This window comes from Agelaius phoeniceus, chromosome 7 (assembly GCF_051311805.1).
Source record: "Agelaius phoeniceus isolate bAgePho1 chromosome 7, bAgePho1.hap1, whole genome shotgun sequence".
Classification (NCBI taxonomy): domain Eukaryota; kingdom Metazoa; phylum Chordata; class Aves; order Passeriformes; family Icteridae; genus Agelaius; species Agelaius phoeniceus.
In genome coordinates, this window is record NC_135271.1 from 31,942,614 (window position 1) to 31,967,204 (window position 24,591).

A 24,591-nucleotide genomic window follows, 5' to 3' on the forward strand; every position below is an offset into this window, starting at 1 on the left:
AGGATTCAGACTTCCAGGCAGTTTGTGATTCAACATGATTAAAACTTTCTTTGATTTGGATAAAGTCAAAAGTTTCTCTGTGCCTTCCTCTCAAAGCCTGTTTTGTGCACTGGGGAATTACAAGGTTCTATTAAAAAAACTCCATATACCTGTAGAAGTTGTTGTAAGTCTTTTGTCTTGATTTCATAAATAAAATCACTTTTCTAGAGCTCTATTCTGAAACACCCCCAGCCTCCTGGCAATGATTGGCCTTTTACACTTTCTGATTTAAGGAAGTGGCATTTTGCTTCAAGCATTGTGGCTATTTTTCAACGCTGAACTTGAAGAATTTGTTACTGGAATAACAGGTTATAATCCCTCTTCTTGTGCACCAGGCATACAGAAGCATACAAAGCAAGGCTTTGTTTGTTTAATCTCTAAGTTGCTGTGGTATTTCTTATCAGTCAGGCAGATGGTGTATCACTTCAGTCATGCAAGCATGCAGTCTGCTTTTAATAAAAAAACACTTTAATGCAGGTTTGACTTCCTTAAAGTGTGCACTGCTCAATAATATTTGGTATCAAAACATACAGTGATACACTCAGAGTGGATAAGTTAAATTACAGGCAAATCCAGAAAGGCAACTATAACCACAATGCACTGTAATGTTTAACAAAGTGATCAAATTATGTGCATGTTGTCCTCTCTGTTATTGAAATCCTCTCTGAATACTTCCAGGTGATTTTTTTTTTTAACATTACTGATGTTCTCTGCACTTAATTCCAGTTCCTTCTAGGTTTCTACCAAGCATTAAGATTTTACTACATTAATAAATTCTAAACATAATTGTGTGTGCCCTTCCTTGTATTTCAAGTACTTGTCATAAACTAATGCTTTTCAGAAGTTAAATCTTTACCACTGCTCTTAAAAAAACTTCTGTGCTACTTGAGAGTACTTTCAGAGGAAAAAACCTCATGATCAATATTGCCATCTCTGCTGCAAAAAAACTTGATAGCTTTTTGAAGTTATTCCCACTGCTGATGTATGAGAGCAGGTAGGAAGTGTGAATTTCAAAAAAGATGATGCAAGTGAATACTGCTTTTCACTGCCTGTGCACTGAAATGAGTCACTGATAACTGAGGCAAAAAATATTGTTTCAGAATTTGCTGCTTGACTTAGCTGGAAATGAACATAGCAAGTCAAAAAAATTGAAGGGCTTTTAATGTTCTTCTGATTTAGCTTCTGGCATCAGCAACTGCAGAAATAGAGAAGTAGCATATTTGGATATAGATATATTTAAAATGTCTCTAGTCCTAACACTTCTTTGTCATAATATGTAGACTTGGGGCTGTAAACCAGTGGATTGAGAGAAATGATTTAACGTTTATATGTCACTTCTAAAATGTATCAGTTTTCTTGTGTTTTTTTTGTCAGACATTTTCAAGGTTTCACTATCATATCCCATCCATTTCCACTAGATGGAAAGGACTCTAGTTTCTTTTGCATCTTAAGCAACTTGGACCTCTCAGCTATGGATAGAAAGATGTTATCAAGACCCTTCCTGAGGGAGGAGCTATCAGCTGCTCTGGAGCCTTGGGCAATGTTCCAGGCTGATCTGGTTGTGACCATAACAATTCCCTTGTGGTTGATTTTTTTTTTAATGTGCACTTGCCTTTTTTGTACAGTAAGTGGCATAGAGACAGTAAATCTTTAACAGGTAACTGCTGCTGTGTCATTCCAACAGCTTATCAGCCAAATGACAATGTTTCATTTTGGCATTATGTTTTCCACTCTTGAAAGCATCATTTGGCTGTGCTTTGCTGTTAGTGTTGCTGCTACCTCTTGATGTGTACTGATTAACAAGTGTTTGTATCATCTGAGGGATCTGCTCTTTACCCAAGATCATGTGATGATTAAATAGTAGTGGCATTTTTTTGTGTTAAATTAAACTGTTGAGTCCTATAACTTGATAGTGAAACATCATATATTAAATGTATTTCCTTCTTCCAGTAATATCTATAGAGGGAGCTAAGTTCTGAACTCAGAGTTTTCCCAGAACCATTGAGGTAAATGGTAAGCTTTTGATGAACTTAAAATAATTATTTGGGACCACATTTTATTAATACAGAGAGATTTTAGTCCCATTCTTCTTCATCTGGAAGCAGAAGAGAATTCAAAGATCTCTTTTGCTCTTACCAAAAGTTAGCAGTGATGCCTTTTCATTTAATTTACAATTGACCTGAAGTAATTAAAAGTAAGTAGAGCAGAGCCATCTCCACAGTGCTGAACAGGCATGATCTGCTCTTGATAATATGGTAATTTGTAATGGAGGAGCCTGGGTATTGATTATTAAATGACAGTTGAGCATCAAAGTGTCAGAAATAAAGGCGTTTACACAAGCATGTGGTGAATCCTCTGGAGGCTAATGCTTCTTTACAAATGCTCTGTTCTCTTGTGTTTATATAATCCCACAGGAGCCTTTGTGTTCTGATTCACAAAATTACATGAATAAATATAAATGCCTCTTATTCCTGCTTTGGTTCATCTGTGTGCATAGTATCATGACTTCAGAAATCAAGAAAGTGGGGTAGGAGCAGGAAAAAAGTGAACTTTGATTTCTGTTGAGGTAGGAGAGGATTCTCACTTGCTGTGCCCTAGATTAATAGCTAAATTCCGCAGCTGAAGCATAAGAAAATTGTAAGGCAGAGAACATAAATGTATAGAGGATTGAGATTGGCTAAACCTTAAATATGGGATGAATTAATTTGTTTACTTGTTTATTCCAATATTTTATTCCCTCATCCTCTTTATAATATTGAAAGTAAAGTGCCAGTTTGTATTTCACTGTTGTGTGTTTATTAACTATGTTCTGGAAATAAAGTTGAAATAAAGTTTTAATTAATCAAAACTGATATAATAAACAGGTACTATGGATCATCAGTGCAGGCATTTAATACTTAAAATTCTGCTTTTAATAAAAAAACCCCAACACCTGTGAAATAAGCTACCAGTGTGAAAACAAGGCTACATAGACTTCATGGGGAACTGTGTTTGTCCTGGGCTTTCTGCCTTAAGCAGGTGAAAGACAAAAATGGGTGACACTTTATTGAGAGAAGGCAGATGACCTTTTGAAATTTGAGTGACATTTGGTGAGGCCAAACATTTGTCTCTCCAGCATTTTTTCCAGCACGAAGAAAAATGCATGTAAAGTTTCTTTTAAATAAACCTGCAAACCCCACTCTTCTGTCCTTCTCCCCCCTCAATTATATTTCTTGCATTGTATGCACTAAGATCTTGCCCTAGAGATGTAGAATGAAAACTGGATGAGTACACCTCTAGGATGTATAACCCACCTATCACTCTGATTAGTCCACTTCATTTTGATATGAACTTCTGCTTTCTCTGCAGTCTAAATGAGCAAGTCATTTGAATTCTTCTGTGATTTTAATTACAGCAACAACTGCAGTGAGGTAGTGCAAATGCCAAGCTGCTTACCCTTGCTTCTTAGGCTATGCTGTCTTGTTTTTTCATTCTAACTTTGCTTCCATGGTAGTTTCAATGCAGTTCAAATTGTAGATGGTAGGAACATCTGTGGGTCTGAAGTTTTGTACAAGTGAGATAATTTTTTTTCCTAATTTTTTTTTTAGCACGTGTTTTTTGTTAAAGCGCACTGACTTGGCCAGTGTCATCAGTCCCTCATGGTGAGGGAGCTTCTGTCCTGGTGGGAGTAGGGCTTATTAGGAATATGAGGAGGGGAAAAACTGACTGGTGAAGGGTGCCATGTGGCACCATTTAATGGTGCTTTCATAATAAAATTGCTACAGTTTTGGTTAAAGATGAGCTTATTTCTGTTTCTAGAAAAGAATACATATTCTGCATTCTGCTGTTGTCTCTTGCAGTCATGAGTCAGCTGTGGTGGTTACCATTCTGTCAGTACCTGCATTCTTGGATGCTTAGCTCCCTACATCAGGTTTTGGAAACCACATGTGATGATTGAGTAACTGAAGTCTGAAAATTAGGCAAGAAATGCAGAGGCAGAATGTGGATGTTCTTACACACCTGCACACACACACTTCTTTTGGTTTACCTTGTCTGAGAAATTTTTTTCTTACATTGGGAAGGAAGAATATACAGTTATTTAGCTATGGTAGGATGCATCTCATCCAGGAATACAGACTCTCCCTGAGGGCTGTATGGAAGATGCTGAAGCTTGTGTGAAATAGAAGCTGATGTTTTTGATAACTCTGCATAAGAAATGATGGATAAATTTGTGAGGGTAAAAAAGATGGCAAAATTGAAAGAAAATCGACTGCTTGATACATAATCAAAGTATTCCAGCATGTTTTAGTCCTAAAGTTTAATTCCAAGACATCTCATTTTCCTGAATTGCACTTACATGACAGACATTCTGCTTTTAAGGACAAAAGAAATAATGACATTTAATGTCTCTAATTTACAGTTGTATCATTACACAAACAATTTTCTATTTTAATTCAACAACGCACATCTTTTGTCAATCATGTGGAACAGAGATAATTGACTGTAGCAGGAATCATGCTATCATTAGGTAATTATTTGAAGGCTTCTTTAAATGCAAATGCCTGAAATCTCTCTCATGTCTTATGATTTTGTCAGTAGAACCATGTCAGTCTGAATAGTTGCATAATTTGTTTATTCTCTAATCGTGATTTTGGTCAATATTAGCATTGTTTTGCAAATAACTTCCTTCAAAACAGAATATCTTTTATATCCTAATGACAGGATTGCCAAAGTTTGTAGGTGAGGGGCTAAGTGGGTGGCCTTTGTGCTTTTTCAACTTCCTTGAGGAAGTATTATTCCCTTGAAATCAGATTTAGCAATCTTGGTGTGCACATCAGGTGCTTCTGATGAAAACAAAAAAACAATGAGGAGTTGCAGAACATGCTTTCACAAAGTGGGAAGTTTTAGATTCTGAAATTACTTTGCTGGTAAGATGGCTGCCAAAATGCCTTAGCATGGCATGCTTTGGTGTCACCCTTATTCAAAACATTTGGATTTCTTCCTGTTGGAGGTGAACGCATAATGAAAAGAAACTTGAAGTGAATAAAAATGCACAAAGCACTTAAAACTTACTACATTATAAAAAGAGATGAGGGATGGTGTTGTTTTATCCATGGTAATCAAGGTATATTAGTCTGTAATGGCACAGAGCTAGAAGCACATAAGAGGTATTATAAGAGATGGTGTAAAGGTCTGAGTTGGCATTTTAAAACAGAAATAACTTTTTCACAAATGCATTTGAGAAAATAGGAACCATTAAGAAATGATGAAGAAGATAAAATTATTAATTGCAAAGATACTAAGTGCCTTTTTTCTAATCCTATTTCTATATAGCAGAAATCAAGTCTGTATGCTGCTGCATGATAAGAGTGTAATGGATGGAAGATAAAAAAAGGAACAAATGAAACGCTGCTTGCAAACTCTGCCTGCAAATTAATCAACAAATCCAAACAGTTTTCACCAAGGGAGCTAGCAAACTAATTTGCAGTTACAGTGACATTAACTAGAACCAGAGAAGTGTCTAAAGGCTAGAAAAGAGCATGAGGTGCTTTTAGGGGAGAACTCAAGTGCATCTGCTATTTGGTGGATTATATATTGGAATACATAATTTATGGAAATCAATAAACGTCTGGCAGGTAATGGAACAATAAGCAAAAGCACTTACAGGCTTCTAGCAAATTAATCTTGCCAAACTTTCATTGTTTTTCTTTCCTGAATAGCTGAATACCATTATAAAGAAAGCAGCAGTGTCCTAAGTTCAAAATAGTTCAGAGTGTTACAATTCTCAATAGTAAAGTTGGATTGCTGAATATATATCAACCTTTAATAAATTTTCACCTTGACTAAAATAAACTGATTTGACTCCTTAACTTTTTAATTGGGATATTTTGGAATTTGGAGATTAACATACAGCCCATGTGCATCCTGCATGAGGAAGGAGCGTAACAGGAGCAGCTCGTCTTTCAAACAGCTGTGAGAAGCTGGTGATTTTCATAAGAGTTCATAATTACTTGGTGCCTTTTTATATAGTAGATATACTGCTTATGGGAGGTCTGTGGAAAAATATAATTAGAGAACCTAATGGATTAGGTTTCTTGGTCACAGAATCAAAATGGTTTGGCTTAGAAGAGACCTTAAAGGTGATCTAGTTCCTACCTCCTGGTTTACCTCTACAAAGGTGTGAAAGTCTTTATTCACTTGATTTGTTTCTTCGGAAGTGTGTGCAGGAAATGAGTATTTGAGTTACATCAGACATTCAGTCAGAACATTTCTTATTTAAGAATAATGCTAAGTTTTTGTGCATTTTCCTTTTTTTTGGAGAACAGTTTTTGTCAAAAGGGAACCTGGAGATAGGTCTTCAAGTTGATGTTTTCTATGTTTGTTGTTGTTGTTTGTTTTAACAGAAAGCCACTCATATTTTTCTAGGAGAGAGAGAAAGAAGCTGATAATGAAGCTGGCTAGCTTCATTATCTGCAGCTTTGTGTTCACGATCTTAACTTCTACAGTTCTTTATTTAGAGTAGAATTTGGGGAACCCGAAACTCCTTTAGCTTTGAAGCATTTAGTAGATTCAGTAAATGAATACTTTTCATTTTAAGCACTGCATGTGGCACACTCATTTTTCAGGGTTTGCTCTCTTACTGTTGTGTGTGCTGCCAGTCATTCTGGCTTTTGTGTTTCTGTATGATTCTGGTTTTGGCTCTGTAACATTCCTAGAAGTATTTAGCAAGCAGTAATAGATGTAAGTCAGAGCTGAATATGCCTACCTATTGGATTTAGCTTTCCCACAGCAAGACTTCATGGCCTGGTATGCTGAAATAGGAGCTTGCATACAGTTTCCTTGCTGAGGAGAAGAATAATGAACTGCAAAGCACATTCTGTTGCCATTAGCATTTCAAGTGGATTGAGCTATTCATTGGAAAAAGAGGGGCTACAGCAATTAGGTTCCTCCCTGTGCTCAGCTGACTTGTCATTTCCAAAAACGAGATGGACGTCTGTTTTGCAGGGGCAAATGTTTTGTTGATGGAAGAAATTATTAACTAAACCTGAAGCTGTAAACATGCATGGAATGGGGCGCAGTATAAGGCTGTAAAGGAATTCTATAACATTGCTATTAACTCCCTTAAGACTGTATCACACACTGAACTGGTTAAAACATTCTTTGAGGCAAGGAGGAAGACGAAAAAACCTTGGGATTTAACATTTTACTGCTCATTTTATGTGTAGGTGGAACCTCACTGCTGAGACAAGGATGGTCAGTGAAAGAATTTACTTATTTGGAGTAAAGAATTTACCCTTTTATAAACACTGTGCATCACCACTACTTTTCAGCATTTAACATTTGCTGGATACTTTGTCTCTTAAACATCTTTGTATAAATGTGACCCCAAATAGGGAGCTTTAAGTCCAAGTGAATCTACTGTTGTCCTTGGAGGATAAGGTATCTGACTCAAACTGTGTTGAACTATTAGAGTCAATATGGCAGAATGTCTTTTGAATATGAAAAGGAAAATATTTATCAGAGGACTTTATTTTATCCTTTATGGTACTGAATGCATTTTCAACTCAAGCATATTTTTCTGCTAGTTTTCCCAAAATGCTGCCATGAAAATGCAATGGAGTCTTTCCAGTCTGTGTACTTTGGGAGAGCAGTATTTTCAAGAAAACACACAAAATGTGGTTGTCAATGCCAGAGGTATTCTTTGGGTGTAGGAACTGAATAGTGGTTCTGTCCTTCATTACATTTTAATGTATGCACTGACTGTTTTTCAGGAACTCCAGGAAAGAACTTAATGACATACGGTTTGAGTTTACTCCAGGCAGAGGTAAGGCTCCTGCAACTGAATTATTCTCTTACTGCTTAAAAAGGCATTTCAGAAATGGATTACTGCTTATGCTTCATGCAGACTGCCTCTCTGGAATGTTTCCTACTGTGCAGAGCTTTATATGGAACCTCAGTGGAGTAGGAATTGCAAATGTATGTAAATTCTAGTGGCAAGGTTGCATAATATATATATTAGAAAACTTTATTCACAGTAGACTTTTATCAATTTCATGTCTTATTGAAATTATCTATATGGTATATAAGATCTTGCCTAGCAATATTTCCATTTTCACATTTGGAAAACATTGTAGGAAATAGAATATAGTAGCCATAAAAGTGTACGTGGTGATGGTAGTAATATTTGAGCTTCTTTTCCTTTTATAGTAAAAGACGCTCTATTAACCACTATAAAATGCACACCATTTTTCAAATGCTGTCTTCAGCTGAAAGTTTAGCTGTATCTCTAGCTTTGGTATTATCACCAGAAAGAAATTCTGGTATTGAAACTTTAAACTCTGCTGCATACTTATAGAACTGTAGGCTTTCCAGTGCTAAGAGCTGTAAGAACTTGTACAGCGGCCTTTGTTTGAAAAAATCAAGTGTTACTGGGATGAAATGCATAGAAGGCTAATATTTTGTGTAAGAAGGTATCATCTTTGTTAATCTGCAACCCTTTGAACTATGAACCTATTTTATATTCCTTAGAAGTCAGTATTCACTTTATTTAGAGAAGCCTTCAAAGAGCTTTCACCTAAAATTAAATCCAGGTTGGAAGAGGTGTCTCTTTCACAGTAAATCATAGTATCTTTCATGTGCAGTAGTTCTGTGCATGGATTTATTCTCTGTTGTCTACCTGCTTTTCTCATTGATTTTGGCAATGCGTAAAAACAAAAAAGGCCTGTTACTTAATTGGGCACAGAACATCTCAGTTTGCCAAAAGAATTACTTGGGAAGCAGTTACTTAAGCCATCTGAGAATTCCTACTTGGTCAGAAATAAGAGGATAGACCAGGACTGTTCCTATAGTCACTCACTGAGACAGCCAGAAGGCAGCTGTGCTTCTCATCTCCAGAAGCTGCAGCTGGCACAGCTACCTTGCTTTTCCCTGTGTGTGTTTCTTGAGGAAATGATAAAACTTCGTTTAACTGTCTCAAAGCATGAGCTCCATTTGGGTGTTTGGTGCTGGGGCCACATTACAGTTGAGATTTAGCTGGAATTTAGGCTTGTTCCTGCTGTTCCTGCCTACTTACATATAAACCTTCTAAGGTCTTTATCCAGGGCAAGTACTAGTCACAGGGACTTAGGAATTCACCCACTCAGGTACAGCAGTTAATAGGAAATCCATCCAAAGCTTTGAATTTCCTGATTCACAATACTTAAAAGCTATTTAAAACCTAGATCTCAAAATAATGACTGTTCATGTAAGTCCTTTATGCCACTTGCAACAAACAAGAAAGCCTACTCAACCATGTTTCTGCGTAGATATGCACAACAAAGGAGGGCATAAAGAAAACCACGCTAATGCATAGTTTATTTTCTTGGTTGTGAAGATACTGAACTTGCAAAATGCATATGAGGATGTAGTCAGATAAGAGAGAAGTGCTGGTGGCCAGGAGAGGTCTGGGGGGTTTGCAATGAATCATTACCTTATGTGATTTGCTGTGCAGAGGCTGATAAGATTATGATCTTTTTTTCTCCTAATTAAAGATAATTTTGAATTCAATCCTGCCTCCCTGGGTGTTTTGGAACTAAAATATATTTTTTGTTGAAGTGCATTGGATGACTGATACATTTTGTTGTTTTTCTGGACTCTCACACTTATTCCTTTCACCTTTTGGACAGACACAGCAGATGGCGTTTCTCAGGAGCTGTTCTCTGCAGGCCTGGTTGATGGCCATGATGTAGTTATAGGTAAACTACATTTTTGTTTGCAATTATACTCTTGTGACAAGTTTGTGTTAAATGGATGTGAAAAAATGTTTTCTCTGATGCTGGTTTTCAGAAAATCTTTTTTGTCCTAATTTTGCTTTCATGTATGCATAGTTCAATCAACAAGGCAATTTTGATACCAGTCCAAGAATTGCTTTTAGAAGTCAGATCTCTTCAGTGGTTTGAGAGGGGTGATATAACATATTTCTCCTGAAGGATTATTGACAAGTCTATGATTGAGCATTTTTGTGATAACTTCATTTTTTTTTGTGTAACAATAAAATTATTTGTCAGTAGGATACTGCAGAGTGTGCTTTGGCAACTCTGAAGTTAGTCTTCTGTTTGGGTTCATAGAAGGAGGAGGAAGACAGTGTTCAGGACCTATGGAAATTGCATCTAGTGGTGTTATTTCTGTAGTAAAAAAAAAAAGGTACTCAGAAATGTTTTCTGGTGACTGAAGGATGCTTCTCTATTTTTCTATTCCAGGCTTAGTAATGTTTTAATTTTTTTTCTTGAAATTCAGTGCTTCATAAAGATGATTAATTTGGAAGTGCTTATTTCTCTGCATCTTCTTCCTTTTTTCTGGATGCTCAAGACCAGCAGATGTATAATCACCAAAATCAGAGGGGGGGATAGTATATGCTAGATGAGGGAGAACTGAATTAAGGAATAAAACCAAGTCAATTTTTGTGTTGTGGTCAAAACCAAATTCTTATCAGTAGGTTAAGATTTCCTTACCAAACTCCTCAGTGGTATGGAGAGTGTTTTACAGCTCCAGAAGTTCATTACTTGCCTGGAAGATTATCTAAAATACATTTTAACTGCATTTGTAGTTAAACTCCTTCTGAGAGAAGCAAAAAATGTACTTTTTGATTATCAGAATACAGATTAATTCTAGCTGATCTAAGAACTAAAATTCTTATCAGTTCTTTTACCTTTATTTCTAAAGAAAAAGTATTTTTCTTTAGAAATAAAGAAAAAAGAGGCTTGCAGATGACACAAGCTGTAGGCGCTCTTAAAGTCACTTCTACTGCATGGTTATTTTAAGGGTTCAGGAGGAGGAGTTGCTTGGCCTTGGTTTGTTGTCATTTAAACATCCAGTATGAAAAATTTCATTACCAGACTGCTGATAATATTTCTGGCAGAATTTTCATTTCGAAAAAAAAGACTTTTTTTTTTCTGGATAACAAAAGAATTGTTATTGGACTGCCTGGGCAGTCAGGTGGCACTCTGAGTCATAGCTGGTGATGATGCAGTGCAAGTCCTGCTGGGACCCAGGGAGAAATCCTTTCCCTTCTTCATTTTCCCTTTGCTGCAAAATTCCATTTCAATGCAAAGTGCCAGTACTTCTGTGAAAATGGCAGCATGAATGGGATTTGTTATCATCTTGCAAGGGGCATGATGGGGGAAAGGCAAATGAAAATAGATGTCCCTCCTGTGATAAATTCCCATACCACAGTGATAGCATTTTGGTCCTTGAAGAAGCACAAATATTTAAACAAGATTTTCCCTATCAGGCTTGGTTAGAGACACTATCTAGTGATAAAAGTTTACTTCCTTGCTTAGTCCCTGTTTTGAATTGCATCAGACTTTGATTTTTAGTATTATGATGGTTCCTTCTGTACTTTCATGTTTTATCTTTTACTGTGGTACTAAAAAAATCAAAGGAAATAAAATTTCTTCTATCTAATGAAATGAATCAAATTGTATTTAATTTCAGTAATTTCTCTTTAGTTTATATTAATCTTTATTTAGTTTGTATGGTGGGTTTTTTATGATGTAACTTACCTCAAGCTCCACAGGCACCAATTCTTGAGTGAATTCATGTTATAATCTTGTGTCTGCTTCACCTGTGAAGTTTTCAAATATGTTTGGACATTGTTACCTTCCTAGAAAATTACTTCAGATTTCATATTTTACTGAAGGAAGATTTCTGCAAAATGCAATTTTGCTTTTAATTAAGTTAAAAATTAAATTTGCACTTTGTTAGAATATTTCACTGTAACAGTGCAATCTTAAGAAGTGTTTCAGTTTAAAGCCAGAGGTCATATAAGAGAGCAGATGGTGTTTAAAATGCAAATCAGCTTACAAAAATAATTTTCTGTGTAAAATTATGTTAGCACCTTGTTCACTCAAAAGGTTTAAAATCTTCCTATATAGGAAGAAGGGAATAGTATGGAAGAGCTTGGTTAACCTTCTTCACCAGAAGAACTGATTCCATTAGTTTCCAGATTGAAAGCAGGTGATAAATTGCCTTTCATTTTTTAGCTGACACAGGGAGAAATTCAGCCACTGTAACCTGAATGAAAACAAGATTCTGAGATAGTCTCATGGAAGCTGTTCCTGTAGATTCTTTTCATGGATGTTAAAATATGTAGAGACATGGACAAGAGAGGAAGGTGAAAATCCATGTTTTTATGTTGAACTCAACAATTTGTTGGCATAATGGCTGATCTTCTGAAAGGACATTTAAATAGGACTCAGCAAATGCTGTTGTGGAAGAATGGCCATGGCATGTGTGAGCTGAAGTTGTTAGTGTATAGAATTTAAAAGCTGACACCTTAAGTTCTATAGAATTTGCTTCCAAGCATCAACAAGCTTCACTTGAATCTTGCTGGATTTGCCTCACTTAACACAGGCTTCCCAGGAAGATTTCCTTTCTGATGTACATGAAGTTCAGCTATCGGTTCTGCAGAAAAGGAGAAATCCTGGCTTGATGTTCAGGTTTGGCTCTGATTGGCTGATTTCTTTTCTTTTAGCATTGTTTCACACAAGGTCCCTAGATCAGGGGAATCAGCACAGAGATTTGTTTAAAAGCAGACTAGAATTTGTGTTTGCAGAGGGGAATGAGCCTTGGAGCCAGTGGTATCTTGCTGATGAGGTATTTTTATGCAGAAATATCTATGTTGAATCAGAGAGGGAATATTTTCAAAGTTCCTTTTGAGATAATGTGTCTCTGTATGCAATGGATGTATATTAGGTGGTAAATGTTCATCAGGTAATACTTCATTATATTTTTGATACCATAAGGAAAACTCAAATCATATCAACAGTTGATTCTATTGAAAATCACGTAGTTGCAGTCCTACTCCACTGGTGTATACAATGTGCATATAATTACAATGAAGCCTTAGACTACAGTTAATTTCCTGGAGTTCTTGCTTAAATTTCACAACCTGAAGGTGTATTTACAATTACTAAATTGCAGTATATACATAACCACCACACCCTTCCCTTTCTGAATACTGAATAAATAAAAGCCTTGATGTCCATGCCATCAAGAAATGTGCAGTTGCCCTCTACTATACTAATGTACCTTTTAAAAGATGTTTTTGTCAAAAAAGTATCTCTGAATACTTTGAGCATCATAGAAGATACACATTCACTTTTAAATACATGTGACGTAAACTACTGCTGAAAGTCTTGGTTGGAGATGTTGGAGACATCCACTTAGTAACCAGAGGAAAAGCTTTTAGTCAGTTAAAAATAAAGCTTCCTGCTGAAAGGCCTAATGTGTTTAGAAGAACCAGCTGAAAACCAACAGATTGTATTTTGTAATGAGGTTATATTTTTAATGTAGCAAGCTTTTTCATCAATATCTTGAATATTTTCTTGTAAGTGTGAATACAATAGATGCCATAATAGTTTGATACAATGACTTTGTAAGTAAACAGAACTTAAATTGGCATCTAGATTTATAAAGAAAGCCCAGCTTGGCTGTGGATAGGGTAATAACCATGAGTTTAGAGAACATGTATCTGACCAAATCCAGAATAACATTATTTCAAGGGTTGCTAAACAGTAAGTAATATATATAACATAGTGTAGCAATAATATATAGTTACCAATTACTCACAGTAGTAAAGCATTTGAAATTGAAACAGCTGACTGTCTTAGAGTATGTCTGCTGATGCTGAAGGTACTGTCATAAACTAAAATAGAATGATGAAAAAGCACCAGCCCAGCTTGTTAGTACAGTTAGTTTATGGTGGCACTGATAATCCACATTCCTAGAAATGGACTTACACAGTAAATATCCTTTTGCTTTCCTAGGTTTTGCTCTACATTTGCTTATACCTCATTTTACTTTGTCTTTTTAGAGTAGTCATCTTTGAAATGGAATGAAGTGATGACTTTTGTTTAACTAATTCCAACTCATCTTACTGCAGTTAGGAAATGGGATAGAGCTGCACGAGTGGAAGACATACTGCATACATTTTTGTGTTCAAAGAGCAGTATGGGTGGCTAACTGGAACTGCACTGCCATTTGAAGGCACCTTAGGTTTGTCATTTAATAGCAGTGATATTTTGAGATGCACTGATTTTTGTAATATTTAGGAAATTTTTTAGAAGTTTTGTTTTACTTGTGGTTCAAACTGAGTTAAATAACTGAATTTTTATTAAATGTATCACGATTTTATTTATTCCAAAGCTCAGTTTACCCATAAAGTTTGTAATGAGAAAATGCCTTTATAGATTCTTACAAATTAATTTCAACTAAATTAGATAGACTAAATACTTTGTGTTTACTTTTACTATATTATCCAGAAAGAAAACATATAGATTTAATGAAAGCCTGACTGTATTTTCAGGCATTTTGTAGAAACCTTCGTGCCTTCAACATGTGTACATAACTCAGTATCTCTTTAGCAAGATATGCAAATACATTACAAGTGGAAGAATATCTCTAAAATCCCTGGGGGCTTTAACAAGGACTTAAATATTTCAACACATCTGGCTCATTTAGAGCTAATGCACTGAAGGGTGACTCATAATGATGAGACTGCCAGGAGTTCTGGAAGCTTGAGGTGCACCTGCAGCTAATGAATTTTTGTGTCTAATTGCACCTAAATTATTTTAGACCTCCTATGTTGGATGTAAAAGGTGCACTGGAGGAAGTGTATTGTGTGAAGCTGGCAGGTTTCACGGAAGTTCCACTGTGATGAATTTTCAGTGTGGTGAAAATGTAAGGTTCAAGGTGCAAAAAACCTTGTGTTAGGTGAATAATCACTGTTGCTGTGGTTTATAGCAGAACTATAAATATGTGCTATAAGAAATTCTCCAAGTGTGCAAATTATTCTTCACACACACAAATGTGTGTTCATGTGTCATAGTAAATGTACCTGTCTTACAGCCATGATAAAGTAACTAATAATTATAAGTTATTTTAAAGAAAAATAAAAGGTAGAATTGATAACTGCCTTCAAAGAGAGTTCCTTTTTTCATCCTGCAGTCCACTGGTTCCTACTTAAGTGTGCGAATGAGGAATTAATCCATGTGGTTATTAGTGGGATTAGTTTGAGTTTTGCCTGATACAGTAAGTGATAAACTCTCTGTTCCTCATAGATTTGAATCAAAGTTTAAATGACTTTCCTTTCTAGTTAAGAAGAAAACAAAACAAAAACAATTGTGAATTTGAATCAGAAATTGCAAAAGCAGCAATGTATGTAATGTTCCTGTTTTCAATAGTAATTTACTTGCTGTTCTTTATTTCCTTGGCATTCACTTCTCTGCCAGGGGCTAGTATGTCAAAATAAAGATTTATTGAGGTTCTTCAAACTAGATGTATTCTATTTCAGAACCTAACTCCAGCACATCAGGGAGTCTTTTCTAAATATATTCTTCTTGTTTCAAGTTTCAGATACAAGGTATTGAAGTAGCCTGGCTGCTATTTCATCTTCTTAATAGTTTTGTCAGAACATTATCTATAATTCATAGCTGAACTTGGGACAGGAGGACTTGTGAAGACCTGATAAGGAAAGGAGATTGCAAAGTAATAATATGCATAGCAGAATATGATCTGCCTTATTTCTGCATAGACCTATATTTCAGATCGAATCCAGTGTGATGAAGATACTTGTTAGAGCTGTCTTCATTATCTTGATGATTACCAAACTGTTGCCAAAACCTGTGTCTGAAAACTAGCATTTGATATCTACATTCAGTCATAGGGAAATGAATTTTTCAACCCAGTACTCTCATTCTTTTGTATAGAGAATTTAAGAGAACAATTTACTGTAATATCTCAGGCTTGTTAAATAGCCCTGATAGCAGTGCTGGGGCAGCAGGTCTAAATTTTTATTATAAATGTTCATTTGAGAATAGACTGAGGTCTAGAATGCTCAGGATCCTCAAAACGAAGGGGAAGTGATAAAATATGTATATACTCATCCCTCACCTTCCTAAATAATCTATTCCATTAGGCACATGAAGAATCAAGGTCTGAAATATACGTAAGTATTTAATTACCCAAATATATTCCATTTATCCTTTTAGAAAGGAAAGTAGAATATCCTTTTACTTTGTTTACTTATCCTTTTAGTTTGTTTTAAATTTGCAGTGGTTATCCTAAGCATTTTTCACATCCTCTGGGGGAAGAAGAATCAAGTTGAAATATCAACTCTCATTTTTTATAAGTTTCTGGGTAAAGCTACAATTTTCCAGTTCTACAATTAATATTTTAAATTATCAATAAAACCAATTGTCACAGTTATGGTATTTTCTTTTTTTTTTTTCCTCTTCTCACAGACTGTAGAATATAAAATGTTTCTTTGGAATTAGATAGCCATACTAAGTAATTGAGAATTCTGGAGCTTAATAATGTGTTATTGGAACTGATATAGGTAGATTTCTAGCACTAACTTATGCCACTTTCTATTTGGATACAGTACTCCTGTTTTATAAAATGTGCTGCTTCTGTTGGTGTGAATTTTTCCATCAGTTACCTAAAGAAAAATTACAATGTGTATATTACTTTACCAAGCCTTAGTTTTCCAGTTTTTGCCTGTGACCCCTGGATATCAATACTCCATGTTAATTGATCTTAATTCACTTAATATGAAGACATTCAAGGTCTGCTATTATTTTGTACATGTATTGAGTTGGTTTTTTTTTTTCAGTTTGAGCAAGGGTAAATATTGCAAGTCTTTATTTGTGGGTAGAAGTCAATCAGGAATATCCCCCCTGATGTCTCTGCCATTCATTTGAATTACCTAGGGTAACTGGTTCGTTGTTAAAGCTTTGGTCCCAGCCAAGCCTCTCTCTTTTTTTTCTCTTTTTTTTTCTTTTTTTTGTTCTTTTGGAACCAGATGGCCTGGTGCCAAATGCTGTTTAATATCCTTAATGTCTAAAATTACATGAGCCAGCCTAAACCTAGGATGTCTGTTTGGAATAAGAAATTAATACAGTATTGGGGCTCAGAACTCATATGAACCACAGATCTCAAGTGGTGTTAATAATTGTTTTAAATTGTGAAAAGTGCAGGTGGAAGTTGTTCACTAGGATCCCTGTTCACTGGGATGCTGTAGGAGACCATTTCCAGTCTTGGTCTTCCTTTCAAAGCAGAAGTGCTTTGGCCTTCTGTTGTCCTGTACCTGCCCTCTTTAAGCTGTGTTTTCTGATGGTGAAGCTGCAAATCGAGCTGTAAGAAATTATCGTAGTATCAAAAGTTGAAATGGAGATCATTTCCACTGTCTTTTATCTATATCTACTGATTCAGCAACACACTTTGAGAATTCAGACAAATTTGTGAGCCTTAATCTCCCTTTGATAAATTCCTAATGACACACTCTTCATAAATAATACACTTCTAAATGTTTTTAATGCTTCTGCCATATCAATGTCCAATAGCTTTCTCAGAGGAGAAGCCAGGTTTGCTGTTGATCTTTCTGTTTTCTTTTATTTCTTACTTACAAGAATCATGTCTAGGTCCTTGCAGTCCTTTACAATAAACACTTGCTGGTTAGCTGCCACAGATCTTCAAGTGCTTTAACATTTCCCTTGCTCAGTAGAGCAACTGAAGGAATTTTTTCAAAGCATCCTGAATGGTTGAACTAATGGAATCACATTACACTTAAGTGAACTTTTTGATCTCTCTTTGAAGAGCCCTTTAATCTTTTAAGGCAGACAATTGGTGAGCTGTTAGATAATAACAAGACAGAGATCTGGAGGAATTGTTACCAAAAGGTCTAAACACAGATTGTTTTCATTGTTTGTATAAAATACTATAATACAGTACTATCTAGGTTTTAAAACTTAGTTTCGACTTCGTTCTGAACTTGCAAATGCATGAAAACCACTGTGTAGCATGAAATATAAATGAGTGCATAGATTGCAATGAACATCTTGCAATATGTGAAATGGCTTCAAGAGCATGCATAATAAATTCAGCCCTTTGGAGGAAAACCCTACCAGTAGCTGAATTTTTAGGAGTGATAATTCCACTTAAAAGTATTCCCTGCTACTCAAGCACCCTGTGTCCTAAGACCTATACAGGAGAACACAGCATTAATCCTCAAACCAGCAGACTCCCAAGGCAGTTAATTATGGTGAGCTCCATGTATCAGATGAAAATGGTAAAATAACTGCCTACTGTTGGAGAAGAGGTAATATTTGAAACAATCAGCAGGAAAGCCAATAAATCTGTGGAGGTTTGAGCTTGTCTTCTCTAACAGCCGTACTGTTGATGAAGTAGGGAGCAGTTGAAGGTAGCTATTTTTTATAGACTGAGTTTTAGACTACATAAAAAGTATTTCACTTCTAACTTATTAAAAATATTTTTCATTTTCTCCAAGGTTATAATTTTTCTCTTTTTTTAGTGACAGTAATTTTGTGCCTGAATAATACTTCCCTTTCCTCATATCTGAATTTCAGTATTACAATATGCACTAGCTTTGCAAACTGTTGAACCTAAGCATGAGTTCATGAGCTATTTCCGAGGTTACCCATCCATTCTTTGCAAAATGGAAAAGCAGATGAATGATTATTCTTTTGAGAGCACCCCGGAAATATCATCTCAAGCTTTAGATTCTGCTTGTGTCTGTGTTTATGCCAGATGGCTCTGGCTTAGTTGGCTGGGTGGGCATTGTACTGGAAATAGTTTAACTGTACTTCATATAGCTTTATTTACTGTCTCATTAATTTTAACTTTTCCAGAAGTTTTCCCTCTTCAGAAGCCATTAGGGTTAAGTTTCATGCCGTGTTAAGAATTTTAAGTAACCAGAGAGAGAGCACTTTGTCACATCACAGGAGAAAAACAGCTGTTTGAGACTGCCCAGTTTGGTTATTATCTTGTATTTGTAAGATCTTGAAGGGGGCCTTTTTTTGTTCTGTTACGTCATATAAATCACTCATTTAAAAACTGTAATTTATGTTGTTGGCCAAAATTGTAATATAGCAAAGAGTAATTTGTATTTTATATACATGCAAACGTCTCTAGTTATATGGGGCCTTTTAATTTATTCCATCTGCAATTAACACCCTGTGTTCTGTATATTTATATGCTGGGTTTGACCTTTTCTGCTATTGCATGTTCTGCAAGTGCAGACTCTTATTTTGTCAGAGTGGCACAACCATTTGTCACTGAGCAAAACCTGCAAAAGAACCTGGAATGATTTGTGGTGTGTAGGTTGATTACATGTCCTTCAGAAGCCTTCTGAAGAAAGTGAACAGGACCTCATTTATTGTTGTAAACAACAAAAAGCCTCTTGTCCTAACTGCTGCTAATGTCTAAAGAGAGCTTTTACTCCAAGGCATGATTTGAAGTATACTCTATTTACCTGAGGTTACTGCTGGCAAAGATTTTTCCATCACCACTTAATTTTTTCTTGTTCATGTTTCTTCTTCTGTGCATGGCCATAACATACTGAGAAAACACTCTGCAAAATAAAAGAGTATAGGATATCCAGGTCTTGTAGAAACAGTGAATTCCCAACAGGAGTTTAATTATCAATTAGTGCTGCTTGCAGGGGCTAATCTATGAATTTCACAAGTACAGCATCCAAGGCATGACTTCAGATTATTTCAAAGAAAAATGGCTTTGTCAATAGGAACTGCAGTATACTTAACTTAGAGATAAGGTGTAAAGAGACGTGTATTTTAAAATGCTCTTCACTTTTCCAAATAATCTAAGTACCAGTGGAGAAAACAATTCCTGCCTCTCTACAAAGTCCTAGTATGAAACTCCTTTTTACTTTAGGGAGGGTGTTACTGTACTAAATTGATTTTTTAAACCAACTTGCAACACAAGAATTGTTGGGACTGTGGCGTAGGGGAAGGCAGTGAGAATGGGATGGTTATTTTTCTCACTATGTTTGCAGATGTGATTGAGTTCATCTAGAAACTGAGCATTTAGAAACTTTAGTCTCATTTGTTGTATTTAAGCCAAATTAGAGCTTTGCACGTGAACTGTACTGGGAGGGTTAGTGAGTCTTGGCCTAGTAAATAATTTTCCTGAATGAGAAGAGCCTAAATCCAGTAGCTGGAAGAGATTTTAATCTATAAAGCCTAATAGTTCCACTTAAAAATAATTGGGTTTTTTACTTGCCTGAAGTGACAATTAATTCTGTATAGGCCTGAACAGTAACAGCAACTGCTTGTAAGTGAAAGCATTCTTTACTGTCACGAGTGTATGCCTGGCATGAATTTTTTTGGTGTCTTTGGGGAAAATTTGCATACTTAGTGGTCCAAACTGTGTAGGTTTAGTAATAGTCCTAAATTTTCAGAAATATATTTACAGGAATGGTAAGTCAGTTTTATTTACTGCAAATGATACCTTTAATTGCATTTAAAGTTGGATAAGTATTCAACTGTAGAGTATGTTGTTGTATTTATAATTCTGAGGATGTCTTCACTGTCTGGGATCCCCAGACCTTCTGGAGAAATGACTGGAAGGGACTGCAGGCATTCAGGAAGGACTTTCACCTGCTTGGATGGCTTCTACTGCCTGTGCTGCAGGCTCTGTTTCCAGTGGAATTTACCAAACTAGGGATGCCATGGACACCTGCAGTCTATGGGTTATGTTTTTCTTAGGTGACCACTTAGGTTACCACTTGAACCCAGATTTTAAATAGTTTAGGTGCAGAATGACACATCCAAAGCTATGTACTTACTGAGGTCCTAGAAGGTATGGCTTGCACTAAGGTGAAAAGAGTAATGATGGTCTCATCCCTAAAGGTAACGAACCATATTTTAAAGTTTCCTGAAATACTGACTTTAAGTATTTCAAATTCAAAATGCCTGTAATTTTTGCCCTTGTGGTCTAAATAAGGGCAAGACCTAGCAAAACAAAAGCAAGGAGTTAGAAAAATGAAAAAGATACCAGCAGGATGGTATGGTTTTGCTAGATAAGTGTGTGCAAATACTTGGCTCTTAGTTGATGATAATTACATATGCTTTCAGATATTGCAGAAAGAGTAGGCTTTTGGGAGGATTTGCATTCATGGTTACTTGATTGACTGTGATTAATGACATTATTTTGGCTAAATGATTTCTATTGCCTTTCTGTAAAGTCCAGAAAATGTAAAACACAGTATCAAAGTCAGAGGTGAAATGCTAGTTGTACTTGAAAATGCTGAATATGTATGATTAAAATTGAAAAGATCTCTCTGGAGGAAACTGCAGGTTTGACTATTCTTAATGTAAACTTGTACTCTAATATTATGGACTCTTTATAAGTCTGCTTTCTCGTTTTCAAGCATAGCCTGAAAATATGTGACATTTTCCCTTAAATCCTCCTAATCTTCTATTTGATTACACATTTCCCACTCTAGATATGGTCCATCAGAAAAACAAAAATAAAGCATATTTAATATGTAAAAGTCTCTGACTTGAGTTCATATTAAAAGTAAAAATAAGTAAATAAATAAAGCTGTGTCCCGTAGTCTTTTACTGAGCACTGTTCTTGGCTTTCTTGAGGAATGACAACCATCCAAAATACCACTCAATTCTGATACAGTGTTTAAGTAGCAACAACAACAAAGTAATTAACATTAACTATTTACATGTATTAAAAATCCAATTTTTCTATTTTTACTTGGAAATTTTTAATCTCTTCCCTGGTAAAGAATCAATCAGGAGTGGGGTTAGGGTTTTTAAAGACTCAATACATCCCTGATGCACCTTAGCCAACTGTATGCCAGTTCATTAAAACACTTGCTGATCGTGGGCTGCTGTTTGCAGAAGCACTAATAATACCTTTGCCAGTAACTGCCTGAGGGCAGCTGGAAGGTTTGCTCCTGGGGGAATAGCCCAGCAGCAGCTGACTTCCCTCAGCTGTTCCACAGCAGGCTGACTTTAAATGAAAGGCTGCACTTCCTAAAGACATGCAATATGAAACATGCAACTGAATCAGTTCACATAGTCACAAGCTATCAGTGACCCTGAAAGAAAGGAAGTAGGATTTATGGCAGCCCAATTGCCCTCTGAAACAACAGCTAGAGAGGGATTAAATGATTCGAGTGGTAATTTACAGCACATATATGTGTAGAATTAAGTAGAAGATTCAACAAAAGCCTTGATGTCAAGTTGAATGCAATTTTCTGTAAATCACATTTTTTTGACTTTTTTTACAGTTGCTGCTAACTTACAGAAGATAGTAGATGATCCAAAGGCCTTGAAAACATTGACTTTTAAGTTGGTAAGTAAAAGCATCAATGGAAGAAACAAACAAATTATCAAAATATTCACATAAGAATCTGGATTCTATCTCAGTTACGGATACTTTGTTGAATAAATGTGTTGACATATAAAGTGACTGAAATTTCCATGTATTAGAGAAAAAGCTGAAACCCTGTTTTGACAGGACAGTGCCATAACTGCATGGGGAAGGCAGTTCAGTCACATGAGTTCTGAGGCAGCCTGAGGTTTAGGTGAGAAGCTGCAGTAAGAAAACTCCTGGGAATAATTGAAGTAAAGCAGAGAAAACTGCAATAGCTAGGTTTACACTCCTTCACCCCTGGCTGAAATGTCCTCTGCTGATGGACATATTGTTCCAATCCCATTTTTTCAAACACCTGTCCCCATTTTTCTTGCATACAGATCACCTTCTCCACTGCTTACTTCTCCCCTTAGTCCTTTTCAATCTTCTTTCAGTTGACCATCCACCCCTGCATGTTGGTCTTTCTCCCAGTGTATTTTATTGTTGTTTGTGCTTCTCTACCTCTTTCTATCTTCTGTATGTATGTCATCAGACCCTGGGTTGGGGCCTGGGACTCCTTTCTGTGCTGTATTTTGTACACTGGACCATGGGTCCTTAATTTTGGTCAATATTGATCGTAGCATGATAGATTTAATTTAATAAATTTAAATCACAAAAACTTGAGCCAGAATTGATGTGCTGTGTTTGTTTTTATTTATTGTTAAAATTAAGTTGAAAAATGTATATACCTAAAGCTACTGAATTATTAGTTTTGTAAATACCAATTAGCTTTCAGCACCTTTTGCTGGGAGTGACCCAGTCACATGAGAGACTAGACTGGATGTCTGTTAGATAAGCAGGTCTCCAGAATCACAGCTTTGTTTATAAAAGCAGCTGCTGTAGATAGCCATTTTTAGACCTAATTGATGATGATGTATTAATTCAAGACTCTTCTTCCCATGTCATTCTTTATACAGATCTGAGGAGTTTTAGCTGACTCATTTGAACTCATTTTTCCTCTTCAATCCAGTGAAATCCCCTGAACTTCCACATTGTTTGTGAGAAGGGTTTGGGGTAGGGGAATAAAGACATGTAACTCAAGTTCATTTCTTTGGCCTTTGCTATAAATACAGCTTAAAAGCTACTGCTTTTCTTTTTGCAGCTGATCTGTGCTCTTGCTGTCTAAACATCTGACTTGGCTCTATTGTGTAGTAAATGACATCTCAGCAAGAGCATTTAGGTAACAGATACTCCAGAGGCTCTGAGAAGCCTGGGTTTCTCATTGCCACACTTAAAATAGAGGCTTGTGACTCCAAAATGTAATATCCCATAGTATCCAGGTTATGTATGATTTTGAAAACAAATCCACTTGAAAATTTAGGTTGGGATATTTTTTCTATTTTTTTGGTGATTCAGTTGGATTTATTTCTGAGGTTTAGTCAATGTCACATAGAATTTCAATTCCAGTGAGTGAATGCTGATATTATCCTGCTCCTTACCATACTCAGTATTAGCAGACAATCCAAAATCAATGTCTTTGTCCCTACTGTAGGTAAATTCCACTAGATGGGTAGGAATTCTGGAGGTTAATTTTTAACCTTAGTTTTTTCCTCATACTTTTGACCTAAGTTTCCTGCACTAGTTGCTATTTTCATGAGGAAAGACCATAACAAGAAGTATCCTAATTTATTTTTCTCCTTGGATTAATTCAATATATGTTCTGTTTCTGCTTATTTCTGTATTGTATAGTGAAGTTGCTAAGTGAATTGTTGCCTATGAGATCTCTCTCATATCTTTGTATGCATGTCTGGGTCTTTCTTACCTCATAGCAAGATCTCACTGAATTTGAGCACTTGTATGCAACTTGATTAAAACAAATTTTGTTGGTAAATATTTAATGGGGATTAAAGGTCTAAATGTAGCTAATCCTATATCCATTCAGAAAATTCAATTGAAAAATACTTCTTAGTCTAGGATTAGTTGCTAGTATTTCTGGACAAGGAGTCTGGTTAATATCTCTCTGCTTACATGTTGCTGTTACAGGTAGTTTGCTGGTAAATAATATTTCTATTCAAACAGCAAACTGTCCATCTTTGGGGTGAAAAAGGAACAGTTTATGTCTTAACTATTTTTTGGTATTTAATTATTATCAAAATAGTAAAGAAAATTTTTAAGCTGAGGTGCCTGGATGGCAGGGGTTGGATTCCCTCTCTTGCATATTTTATACACAATCTATCTTTGCTCTTGCCATGACGTAATTCTGCAGAACATAAATAGTATTAAATATCCCCTAGTTGTCTTGGCTAACACAGAATGAAAACTTCCCTCTATGATCCAGCTGTCCACACTTTGGGAAGGAGGCTGCTTTAAGACACAAATAATCTTGGAAACACTCAAGGAAACACA

At 35.9% G+C, this 24,591-nt stretch overlaps 1 protein-coding gene across 4 annotated transcripts in view; it reads left to right on the forward strand.

Moving 5' to 3' along the window:
* The window catches only part of STK39 (serine/threonine kinase 39), a 77,318-nt gene that overhangs the window by 49,630 nt on the left and 3,097 nt on the right, over window positions 1-24,591 (forward strand). For all 4 annotated transcript variants that reach the window (XM_077181443.1, XM_054636356.2, XM_077181444.1 and 1 more), the window contains 3 exons: window positions 7,791-7,843; window positions 9,684-9,752; window positions 22,121-22,185. In XM_077181443.1, the coding sequence (XP_077037558.1) occupies window positions 7,791-7,843; window positions 9,684-9,752; window positions 22,121-22,185 (187 nt within the window). The remainder of the gene's footprint in view (window positions 1-7,790; window positions 7,844-9,683; window positions 9,753-22,120; window positions 22,186-24,591) is intronic.